Consider the following 13,199-nt stretch of genomic DNA (forward strand, 5'->3'; position numbering starts at 1 on the left):
CACAATGCCTACTGAAAAAACCATAGCTTTGACTATATGGACCTTTATCGGCCAAGTGCTGCCTCTGCTTTTTAATATGCTGTCTAGGTTTGTCATAGCTACAGTCACCATCTGCAGTGGTTTTGAAGTCCAAGAAAATAAAATCTATCACTGTTTCCACTTTCTCCTCTTCTATTTGCCATGAACTGATGGGACTGGATGACATGATCTTAGTTTTTTGAATGTTAAATTTTAAGTCAGCTTTTTCAACTGTCATCTTTCACCCTTATCAAGAGGCTCTTTAGTTCTTCTTCACTTTCTGCCATTAGAGTTGTATCATCTGATATGTGAGATTGTTGGTATTTCTCCTGGCAATCTATTAATAAGAATCAAACTTAAGACAAAATTTTCTAAGAAACTGTAATTAGCAAGAAATTATTTGTAAACTGTTTCTTTTCCAACTTGTGTTTTTCTATTATAGCATTAAAAATGAGTTTCATTTAATGTAAATATTGCCTAGTATATGCTTTTAATAAATAATAATTTACTTAGGATTAAATACAGAATACAAAACAAAAAATTGTTTAATAGTCTATATACTCTAAATACTGCATTGAATTTAATTCAATGTAGTATTTGCTTTTGTATAGTAATGAGGCTGTCACTTATTAGAAAATCAAACTAAATTGACAGAAAAACATCAGGAACAAAAAGAACATTAAGAATACCTTGGTTTTCAATTTAGTGTTTTATAGTGGGGTGACTATCATGGTAGGTACTTTATTTGTTTTCAGACAGAGTTGTACTATGTTTATATTATATTTATGGCAACTTAGCAGTTATTTTCATTTTTGCTATGTCAGCATGTATTGTAACAAGAAAAAAGATGATTATAAATTCCTTAAGACTTGGAATCACACTTTATTACTCATTTTTACTTTCTCTGCTCTTCTCTTGAGCATCTAGCTTACAGGTTTGTACATCTTAGGTATTCTTCAAATATTGGGCTTTGTATTTAAAATAAACAGGTTTTGTGCTCAGTGAGAAGACAGCGTGTGTGAATACAGCACATGACTAGTGAAAGTAAGTTCTTACTAAGTCTGAAACTTGCCTCTTTCTTATTATAGAATTTTCTCTACCATAGTATTCATACCATATAAGAAAAAAGTGCAATACCCATAATTCATTTGGCACATTCACTATGTTCTAAAGATTAAATAGGTATATATTTTGTTTAGCTTAGACTTTGATTAAAGCTAACAAATAGTTTGAATTCCCATCATTTTTGGATGGAGAAGTCTTTATATTTGAACAGTTTTTGTAACAAAATTCTGATATTTTTTACCCCTTTTGGTTTATGAAAGCTGAAAATAGAAAACTTTTTCACGAACTGGAAGTCGAAAAATGTCTTGTAAGCCTTTTGGGTTCTGAAAACGATGGAACTAAAATTGCCGCTTCCCAAGCTATTTCAGCAATGTGTGAGAATTCAGGCACCAAAGAATTTTTCAATAATCAAGGTAAGCACACTGGGAGAAGCCACTTTGAAGATGTTGTTTTTGTTATTTAGTCTCTAAGTTGTGTCCAACTCTTTTGCAACCACATGGACTGTAGCCCACCAGGCTCCTCTCTATCCATGGGATTTCCCAGGCAAGAATACTGGGGTGGCGAAAAGAAAAAAGAAAAAAAAAAAAAAAAAAAGAATACTGGGGTGGGTTGCTATTTCCTTCTCCATTGAACATGTTTAGGCTGCCATATTCTAGTTCACATGGATATCTGTACAGTCACATTTTACTTTTCTTTTTCTGTAGGAATCCCTCAGTTAATTCAGTTGCTAAAAAGTGACAGTGAAGAAGTGAGGGAAGCTACTGCCCTTGCCTTGGCAAATCTGACCACCTCCAATCCTGCTAATGCGAAGTGAGTACAAAACGACTCATTCAACACAACTTGCAGGATATTTAACAGGCCAAGATGAGCTCATTGTAATCGCCTGCCTTTCAAGGCAGTTTACATGTCCTTTCAGATGCTTCTATGTTGGGTTATTCCTTAGGAACCCTTATGAAAATAAGAGTCGGCAGATAGGCCTGTTTTCCAAAAACATCACGAAATCTTGAGGGTTTCTGGGCTTGTTGGGAAAACGGGTGGGACATTTGATGTAAGTAAGAGGCTAAGCCTTGTAGAAGGGTCCAGAACAAAGAAAATTGGATAATGCTGGGAAATGCTAAAGACAACATTCTACAAATATTGGTAAATCAAGAAAAAAATTTTAAAGAATCAGTTTTTAAAGGGACAAACAGTAGATAAAATCGAGAAACACTTTAAAAGTCCATTGAAAACAATGTATCGTCAGTAAATACCTATGGAAAAAGGTTGAAAAGGAATGTCCTCTGTATTCCAAACACCGTGGCATGTAATTTATATTCATTTAAAATTTTAATTGTCGAGATAATCCATCTACTAATTGAGGAAACAGAGGCTCTGCAGGTTTCCCTAATTTTCCTGGGTACACATATTCATTCAAATAGAGGAGCTGGAAATTCTGATCTACTGGACTCCAAAGGCTTGCTATTTCCTCTACAGATGATAAGGTTGCTTACAAAACAGTAAGAATTTCTAGAAGCAACCTTATCATCTGTAGAGGAAATACATAAATAAACTTTCATAAATAAAGTGATTAATGCCATTTGCAATAAGATGGATGGGCCTTGAAGATACCATGCTGAGTGAAATAAAACAGATGGAGAAAGACAAATATTATCTGATTTCACTCTTATGGGAATATAAAAAACTAGCCAGCAAAATTAATGAAGAGCCCAACCAAACAGAAACAAACTTGAAGATACAAAAAAAAAAAAAAGAGCAGCAGTTACCAGAGAGAAAGGGGCAGGAGGACTGCAAAACAGGTAAAGGGGATCAACTGTACAGTGAAGATGGAAAGTAAATTTTTAGTGGTGAGCACACCATAGTGTATACAGAAGTAGAAATATAATGTACATATGAAACTTGTATAATGTTACAAACCAATGTAACCTCAATGAATAATCTAAATAAATAAAGAAGAGTAAAAAACAATTATTTACCCTCCCTAAATATGGTATGAGTATTAGGGTTCTCTAGAGAAACAGAACCAATGGAAGATGTGTGTGTGTGTGTGTGTGTGTATAATGAGATTTATTATAGGAATTGGCTCATGAGCTTATGATGACTGAGAAGTCTCAGGATCTGCCATCTGTGACCTGGAGAACCAGGAAAGATGGTGGTGATGGTCAGTCCCAGTGTGAGAACCAGGAGCACTGATGTCCAAGAAAAGCAGATGATGGTTGCCCCATCTCAAGAAATTCACCCTTCCTCCTTCTTTGTTCTGTGCATGTGTACTCAGTCATGATTCAATTCTTTATGACTCCATGGACTGTAGCCTGCCAGGCTCCTCTGTCCATGGGATTTTCCAGGCAAAAATATGGAATGGGTTGCCATTTCCTCCTCTAGGGGATCTTCCCATCTCAGATATCAAACCTGTGTCTCCTGCGTTTCCTACATAGGCAGGCAGATTCTTTACCACTGAGCCACCTTGGAAGCCCCCACTATGTTCTGTATAGTTCCTCAATGAATTGGATGACGCCCACCCACATTGAAAAGAGGAATCTTTATTCAGTCTACTGATTCATTCAAATGCTGACCTCTTCCAGAAACATTCTCACAGACACTCTCAGAAACAATGTTTCACCAGCTATCTGGGCACCCCTTAACCCAGTCAAGTTGACCCATAAAATTAACCATGTCATTTTGTCAGTTTTTAACATTCACATATTATGGTTTTCTGGCATTGCTGCTAAAATTATCCCTTCCTTACTTGAAATAAATCCTCCTCCATGCCATCATATGTTTCATCTATCTCTTACCCTTTCTTTCTTTTTCTCTACTCACACACAAATATTTGATAAGATCTTGATGGAAAGACTAAAAATCTAACAATGCCCTATTTGTGGCCAAAATGCATAAGCATCAAAACAGAACTGTGTTCCTTTAAGAGCTACAATCTTTGACACAATAATTTCCTAAATTCAGTGTGCATCATCATGTGCATGAAAGCACACACATGTCTAGAATATCAGGGCATAGTAAGTAGCAATTTGAAAACAGCATACTCAATGATTTCTCCAGTATAGTCCCACCAGTGCAAAAATCTTATCAGTGACACTAAAACGCTTCAATCTCCAGTGCATTTAGATTTATATATTATCTAAAATACTCTAAAAGGCCTCTAGAGTGTATAGCTGTCTTGATTTGATGTGAGACTGCCTGGCTTACCTCGTTTCACAGTTTTATATAACATCCTAGACAATCAGGATGATAAGTAATACTCAAAGAAGCTGCCTTCAGATTTTCTCTCAATTTTCCATTTATCAAATTTTTGTTATCTGCCGATATAGTTCCATTTTGTCCACAGAGAGATCAATTAGGACTAGATGGTGCCTGACTTTTCTTCTATGATAATCAACTTTACTTTTGTTACTTAATTTTTCTTATCAATTTTAATTGCTGTTATTTCTTTAACCTATCATATACTGTACATTCTGATTTCTTTTTCCAACTTATGTCTGCTAAGGGAAATGGGACCTGATTGAAAGTGGTTTTATGGTTTTTTTGAGGTCTGTGTAGCTTTTACTTTGGACTTTTTAAGCTAAAAGATACTGAAAGTTAATGGTTTTGAGAAAAATACAGAGTCAGATTTGACCTGTTTGTGCCAAACTCTAAGAACTGGGGTTGAAAAAGATTCTTTCATCAATCAAAAGGAATGAAAACAATCAAGCCCCATTGTCAATCCTTCCAGTCAGTCTCCTAGGGTCTCCTAAGCTAACTACAACAGAAGAGACCACAACAATGATTGGTTATTTGTAGTACCTACTCAAATGACCTTTAAAAAATTATATCAAACTCGGCATGGGTGAGTGTTTCCAATATCAGTTTTTGGAAACAGTCCATTTCATCCCCTTTCCTAGCAATGTACTGTAGGATCGAAGGCTGAGTCCCTGGCTCTGCTGCTGGGTAACTGGAATTGAAATAGTTAGAAAGTCGCTTTTCCACCACATCTAAGTATTAATAGTAAGAGAATAAAGCAAAAACCCAGAGCTGATGTCTTCCAGGTATGTTTAGTAGCTGTTGGGATACTTGATATTTGGTAGCCTAATTTTTTTTAAAAAAAATGCAGTGAAGGGCTGAGAATTCCAGTTTTGTTATTAAAATGTAACCCCTTCCCCTACACTCATATTTCAAGGTGCCTAAAATGGATTTCTGGTTCTTAAACTCAGGGCACCTTCTGGAGTTGGAGACTCACCTCATGAATTAGATGATCACTGGCTTGTTATAACAACATATGATCCTAGTATAATTTCCTTTATGTATGTTGAGGGTAAATCAATATTTTCTAAAGTAAAAAAAGAAAACCAACTGGAGGAAGGAGGAGCATACTTTGTGATGACTTTTTTTTTCCTTGAAAAATCGACAAATGCTTTTAAGTCAAAGTATTTTTATAATCTAAAAACATTTTTATAATATGCATAAAACTTTATAAAATACATGAATTCAGATTTGCACACCTCTTGCTTTCTTCCAAAAGAAAACACATTGAAATGTAATAAAATAATATGACAATGAATGAATGTCAAAGTTCTAAGAACCAAAAACAGAGACAAATAAAAATATGATGATGAGAAATCTGGTAGCAGTGACAAACCACCAGACCACCCACACCTCTTTGTGGAAGATTTTCAACTTTAATTATAAGTATGACTTTAATTGGTACCAAAAGATCTCACCTAGTTGTTTTTGTCTGTGAATGTGGCTTCCTAGATAAAGTCTTCTGGACACTTGAAATTTTAATTCTATAATCAATAAAGGGTTTCTAAAATATATAATGAATTTGAATAAAAATCTTCTAAAATCCTCCCCTTCCAAATTTCTGATTGTATGGTCATTAAACTTGGGAGGGGAGAGGGGATGCACTGTGGTTATCATTTTGAGTAAGTGGCTATCATACACGCATGGTAGTGTACTCAGGCCCCTTAGGGAAGGTGCATGCTTGCCTAGCTGCTGAGGATAGCCTCCAGGTGGAGCGCCTTTGGGCTGATACATTTTATTGACTCCTTACACAGGCTGGCAGTGTTAATGTTCACTGCCATCTCTAGAATTGATGGGTAGGGCCAACGCTGACAACGTTCTCTTGAAATCCCTTCTTTTCAGTCGGTGTAAAGCTTGGCTACCAGGTAACCTAGCTTTATCAAATTTTATATAAAAGATAATAATGGAGGACCTGAGGCCACGTCTCTAAGTGGTGTTTTGGTCCTCACAGGCCATTTCTTTCTTTTCTTTCATTTTCTGATAGTTCTCATGTGTGTTCTGGATATGTGAAGTCTCCAGGTATTTTTGAGTTATGGATAAGTAAAGTGTGATTTAAAAATAATTCAAGAAACACAAACCCTTTTACTTATAAACAAACAAGCTACTGTCAGGGAGTAAAATGGTGAAGAGTAAAATAGACAATAAAGTTATTCTGGAAGTCCGTTCACCTCCCAGGAGTGTTTTGCTTTAGGCCTTTTGCATGACCATCCTTTCTGTATGGAATGTTCTTCTACTCCATGAATGCCTACCACGCAGTTCCCCACCCCCTCAATCTGCACAAATGCCACCCCAAGAAGGCCGACGGTGGCCACTGTGGTCACAGCACACCACCCACATACCTTCTCCAGCCTCCTTTCCTGCTGCCCTTTCCTCAGAGCTCTTAGCATTTTCTTAGCAACACACAGCTCATTCATTCTGTTCTCTGACCAGCTCCCAGCACCTTTGTTTAATTCACTGACACACAACAAGCATCTAGAGTAGTTCCCATCCCATAATAGCATTTTGGGGGTGGGGTGGGGGAGTGGGCGCACGCCAACAACACAATCAAAAGGAAAATGACAGTGAAAGAAGATGCCGATAACTTAAAATAGAAAGTGATCATCTGTATTGTGTTGTTTGTTTTCACAGAATTTCATTCACAAAGTGGAAAGCAACTTAGTTCTAAGAGTCTTCTAGCCATACTTTTCATTCTGTATTATCTGCAGAATAAAGTCACTCAAAGTGGACAAAAGGCAATGAATAAGAATAAGCTTGAGGGTACAGGAAAAGAGGACCAGAAGAGCCAGAGTCACTTATTTAAAGTGATAGGAGGGAAAAAAGTAAAATCATTTTTAAGTGAATAAGTAACAAGTGAGGTTAAAACAACCACCATAGAAAGAAATAGGTGGAAATGAAAACAGAGAAACAACAATGAATTTTATATAAATATGCAATCCAGGGGACTTGATGTTCCAGTGGCTAAGATTCTGAGCTCCCAATACAGGAGACCTGAGTTCAATTCCTGGTTGGGGAACTAGGTCCTACATGCCACAACTAAGACCCGGTGCAGCCAAATAAATAAATAATTGTTTAAAAAAGCATTAAAAATGTAATCCAGTTAGTTAATTTGGACACCATTATCCTTTTTTGGTTCATTGTTGATCTTTTTGACAATTCTCAATTTATAATACCTTTTAGAAAGGAGAAAGTTGTTTATTTTTGAAAGAAGTACTATTTCAGCTAAACTACATATTTACATTGTACTTCTTAAATCCAATTAGTCATATCAAAGTTTTATATTATTTACATAACTACCGAGAGCATTTGTTCTTGGTTGACATTTCCTGAGGGGCAGATTCTCTATATTAGAATAGTTTAAACTATTAATTTATAGCATCACTGCCATCTGTTGGATCTGATCAGAATTAGAGTTTTTCAGTCATTCCAAGAATGAGAACTGTTCAGCGCTTTTCATTTCCCAATGCCAACAGTAAGTAAATTTTGGATACTGGTAAACAATGAAAAGATTAGAAAATAATGTGATTGCTAACTAGATATTTTTCAAAAGATACACTTTTTTTAAGAAATAAAACATGAATAAGATTAAAGTGTAAAAAGTAATAACTACAGTTACTTTAATGTTTATAGAGAGGTCAGCTGAAGCTATGGTTTTGCTATAGAAAATGCTCAGTCAAGTCGCTGTTGTATATATATATAGATCATACTAATTCAGTCTTGATTCTTCATATTTACTTCATAGTATCTCCATAAAAACTAGGTGATTTCCTTAAATCTTGCAGAACTTGTTATCTCCATTTCCTTATTTTTAATGTTTTTAAATTTTTTAAAACTTTTTAATTAATTTATTTATGGCTGCACTGGGTCTTCATTGCTATGAGTGGGTTCTCTCGTTGTGAGGAGTGGGGGCTACTCTCTAGTTGCAGTGCACAGGCTTCTCATTTCGGTGGCTTCTCATGTCACAGAACACGGGCTCCAGAGCACTGGCACAGTAGTCGTGGTCCACAGCCTAGTTGTACCCCAGCATGTGGTTCTTCCCAGATCAAGGACTGAACTGCTGTTCCCTGCACTGCAGGATGAATTCTTCATCACTGGACCACCAAGGAAGCCCTATTTTTTTGTTTTTAATAGCCCTTCCCACAACAGCAGTGACTCAAGGCAGCATATATAGTGGTTACTTTAAAAAAAAATTTTTTTTTTTTTTTATTGGACTGCTGGGCCACTGCTGCTTCCACACTACCAGAGACAACTCTTCTCTAGGGACCATCCTGCTATCATGTGACCTGTGGTCAGGACCACAACAAAGGAAATGAGGGGATGAGTAGGGAGAACACCCCAAAGAGACTCCAGGAAGAGACAGAATGCCCCCGAATTATACAGATGTGCATGTTGAGTGCTTTGGGAACTTTTCAATGTCCTCATTCTATATGGATGACCTGTCATTCTGTATTACCAGTGTTCATATTTCTCTTTACTAACACAGAAATAAAGCAGTGACTGAATCATTTTAATATCTAGTAGAATGATTTATCAGGGTGCTAGGCCTAAGACGGGCCTCTCAGGTCATGCTAGTGGTAAAGAACCTACCTGCCAGTGAAGGAGAAGGGACTTGGGTTTGATCCCTGGGTTGGAAGGATCCCCTGGAGGAGGGCAAGGCAACCCACTCCAGTATTCTTGCCTGGAAGATCCCATGGACAGAGGAGCCTGGTGGGCTACAGTCCGTAGGGTCACAAAGAGTAGGACATGACTGAAGTGACCAAGCACGCATGAACATGCCTAAGAAAGTCATGTAATGTGTAGAGAAAATCTTTTAAAGATGTGCCACATATAAAACATCAAGAAAACACAGCACTTCATTTATTCACAATGACCCAACTCTCTATCCATTCAGTATTTTCAGGGAAGGACCTGACCTTGAATAGTTTCTTATAATGTTAAATCTCTCTTGTGTTTGAAAACCACTTTTCAAAGCTTTTTTAAAAATCCTCCCCCCCAATAAATAGGGTTAGTGGAAGGTAGTGTACTTATGTATTTATTTCTACAAATATTTCTTTTACTTTCTTTTATTCTGCAGATTTAAGTATAGACTAGTGCTAGTCTTTAGTAAGTCTCCTACATACAAACAAGTTCTGTTCCGAGAGCTTATTTGTAAGTCCAATTTGTTTATAAGTTCATTTTGCTGATAAATCCAACAAAGTTAGCCTAGGTACCCAACTAACAATTGGCTATATAGTTCAATATGGTAATAGGTTTATAATGCTTTTCACACAAATAGTAGGTAAAAAACAAAAAGTAAAACAATTTTAATCGCACAGTACAGCACCTTGAAAAGTACAGTACATTACAACGGCTGGCACACAGGGACTGGCATCAAGTGAACAGGCAAGAAGACTGACTGGAGGAGGAAGGGGAGGTGGGAGATGGTAGAGCTGAAGGATCACCAGCACTAGGAGACGGAGGGCAAGCTGCAGTTTCATTCATGCCTGACATTGATAGCCCAGGTTTTGGTTCCTTGCTGGATTCAGTTCTATCTACCCTCTTGAAAAAAGAATCCAGCGATGTCTGGGTAGTAGCTTTTTCTCTTGTCTTTGATGTACTGGATTGCATTCCTAATGGCTGCTGCAAGCTTTGTGTACCGTTCCACATTTGGGTCCTGTGTCTCAAAAGCTAACAGTGTCTCCTCAAATAAAGAAAACCCTCTTGCCATTTCCTGCATCGTGAATCTCTTTGGCTCTTTAATTACGTCTTCTTCCTCCTTTCTCTGGGTACATGTACATCTTTGAAAGTTCACAACTTGAAGGTTCCTATGTAGGGGATGTACTGTATTTTCTTGTGCACTTGAGGCTGTAGTGCAGTGAATGATGATGGTCATTTCAAAGGAGGGGACAAAACACCTCTCTTAAAGTTGGCAAAACATCACAAGATTCACTTCCACATTGCCATTCCCCTCCAGGAAGATATATATATTTATCTCCCAGATGGCTAGAGATGCAAACCATCACCCTTTGAAAATAAACTTTAACATCTGTTCTAGATCATACTTCTTGACCAGTCCACACAGATTCACTTAGGAATAAGTAATCTTGTCATTTACAGTACTTTTTTTTTTTAATCAAAGAAATATTGACCATAGTAATAATCCACTGTGATTTACAACATTAAAATGCAGCCTCAGGAAAAATGCAAACTCATGTTACAGACGTGATGTATGGGCTGGACTTGGTAATGCTAAAGCTGTGCAGTTATGGTCTTTGTTAGGGCTTTTCACAGGGGAAAATGTTTTCAGCAGTCCGTTTTCCTCTAACAGTGGAGTAACTGTGTCTTCATACTGACCCCTAGTGGCAGTTTAGGAAGATGTTGGGGGAGGGGCAGAAAAGGTAATGGGAGATTTGCTCTGTATTTTAGTGAAAATGCACACCGACTTAATCTGAAATATTCTTCAGTGTGTTTAAAATAATATTTAAAAACATTACTGAAAGACTGTGATCTGGAAATCATTCCATTGTGGTGCTTTTAAACAGATAATATTCTACTGCTGTGTGTTAATAGATGCTTGTCTTTGTCTCCTTTTAAGGTGAAGTCATTTCAAAATATTTTGACACATTCATTGTCCTGGTGGCTGAATATCACCTGTGCTACATAACCATATAGGATAAATATAATACGCTTAACCGACATAAATTAATCTTGTTGTTATGGTACTTACTCTAGAGCTGAATTTTTTGCTCTTGACTTTGTATAATAGAAATTATTTGGTTTTAAAATTCTTACTTATATCACTTTATTGTCAGATGCTACCTCCTTCAAATTAAAATGCTCATAAGATGAGAATCCTCCAAGATAACTTGAATTAGTTCCTTTTACAAAGTTCAATTTTGTAGTAAGGATGTATCAAACTTTTGTATTCAGGATGATACCTCAAAAAACTTATTTAAAGTGTTATTCACTATCTTGAAAGCCTTCTGAAATTAACAGATAAAATACATGGGAGGCACCTTCATGGTAAACTTAAGTAGTATTCTTTCCTTATTTCCATCCAAGTTTACTGAGTGGATACTTTCTATTTCTACTCACCTTAGTACCTAGATTCCTTCTCTGCTAACTGTATATTGATAAACACCTCTGATTTTAAGGAATATATAGAATGAAAAGCTGGATTTTGCAATGAAACAAGTCAATTCCATATCCCCATTTTGCGTCAGTTGATCCCTAGTCGACCTTCACAGTTTGAATTTTATTAGCTACCAGTTGAGGCTAGATGAATCCCACAAAATGTTCAATTAGAAAATTATCTATCCTGCTTTTATTACCTGGAAAGCAAAGACTGACATTTGCATAACCTTATTTTAAATTTGCTAGTACCTCTTTCAGGCTTAATTTCCAATGTAACTTATTTTAAGAGGAAATTATCAAACAGTTTGGATAACTTTATATTGTATGATCCTTTTCTCTCTCAATTTGAAGCCATGCTTATACTTACATAAATTCCACTTTTACTCGTCCTTGACTTTTATATTAATCTTTTCCCATGATTTTCCATCCCTCTGAAAACAGCCTTCATTGCTCATTTGTTGCCTAAACAAAGACTTAGGAGTGATGCTTGAGGAAACTGCTTCAGCTCCAGCCCTGCAGGGGTTGGAGATTTGACTGTCTAGCTGAAAAGTTGTCTGAAAATGAAAAGTTCATACATAGATGCAAATTTGTAAATAGGATGCTATTTTCCCATGATCCAGAAATAGAGACAGGATTATAGGAAAATCTCTGCCCTTGTGGCTCACTGAGTAGGTGTGGGTAATGATGTGATAATGTTGCTGATGTGGTGACAATGATGTTGATAGCAATGATGAAATGATGATGATAGTTGGAATGTGTGGCCAGGCACTGAGCTAAGTACTTGAAATGGAATGTATCAGTAAATACTCGAAGCGTTCCCTATGATGTATCGAGTCTTATCATCACGTCCATTCTGCAGATGAGGAAACAGAAGCACAGTCCTTGTTCAAGGTCACAGAGGTGGGATGGATACTATACGCCAAGCCAGTCAGCTACCTACCTCCAGAGAAAGCTCATGATTTTTCTTTCTCTGCCTCCTGCTCACTATCTCCCTGAGTTTGAGCTTCTCCAAATCTTCCCACCAAAATGTTTCCCTCTGCCTTCTTGGTCTCTTTGGATTCCACCAGACTGGAGGCACCTTTGGAGAAGTGAGTTTCCATCCCCTCCTCTCCTTCCTCCCTCCTTCCACCTTTCCCCCAGGTTTCTTTCCCCGTTATCACTTAACTTCCTCCTCATCCTTGTTTTCTCTTTATAAGAGAATAAGAAACAAGAAAAAAAAATGTATTCAAAGGTTAGTAAGAATTTCCCAAAATGCTGTGCGTCAAAATGGTCTCCCTTATTTCTCATTTCCTAAGGAATGATGAAGTAAACCAAATGGATGCTGGCTTCCCGCCCCGCCCCCCACCCCCAGAAAATACAATATTTGTTTAAAGCTTAAGATATTAATAATTGGAAAAAACCCATAGTGAACTAAAAGTCAGATCACCATGGTTTTAATTTTGTGTCTGTTGATTGACTTGCTCCCTGAGTAATTCTCTCACTAAATTTTATCTTTCTTAACTATAAAACAAAAACAAAATAAAAATGGAATCTGGATTCTATTTTGCACGTCCAAGTGATTACCCTTGATCCAGGGAGCCTGCAACACAAATTTCCACTAGGAATAGATGGGATCACTCTTTACCACTTTTATCATTTTATCCCAAAGGCTAAGGAAGTTATTATCTGTGAATTTTGGTTTCTTGTGTAAATTATTTCACTGTCACTTGGGTGTT

The 13,199-nt window shown here is 36.9% G+C and overlaps 1 protein-coding gene across 2 annotated transcripts in view; it reads left to right on the forward strand.

Annotated features, from left to right (window-relative positions):
• ARMC3 (armadillo repeat containing 3) overlaps positions 1-13,199 on the forward strand; it is an 86,756-nt gene that overhangs the window by 38,899 nt on the left and 34,658 nt on the right. For both annotated transcript variants that reach the window (XM_043884153.1, XM_043884151.1), the window contains 2 exons: positions 1,344-1,496; positions 1,788-1,893. In XM_043884153.1, coding sequence (XP_043740088.1) covers positions 1,344-1,496; positions 1,788-1,893 — 259 coding nt within the window. The remainder of the gene's footprint in view (positions 1-1,343; positions 1,497-1,787; positions 1,894-13,199) is intronic.

Source organism: Cervus elaphus, chromosome 23, assembly GCF_910594005.1.
Source record: "Cervus elaphus chromosome 23, mCerEla1.1, whole genome shotgun sequence".
In the NCBI taxonomy this organism is placed as follows: domain Eukaryota; kingdom Metazoa; phylum Chordata; class Mammalia; order Artiodactyla; family Cervidae; genus Cervus; species Cervus elaphus.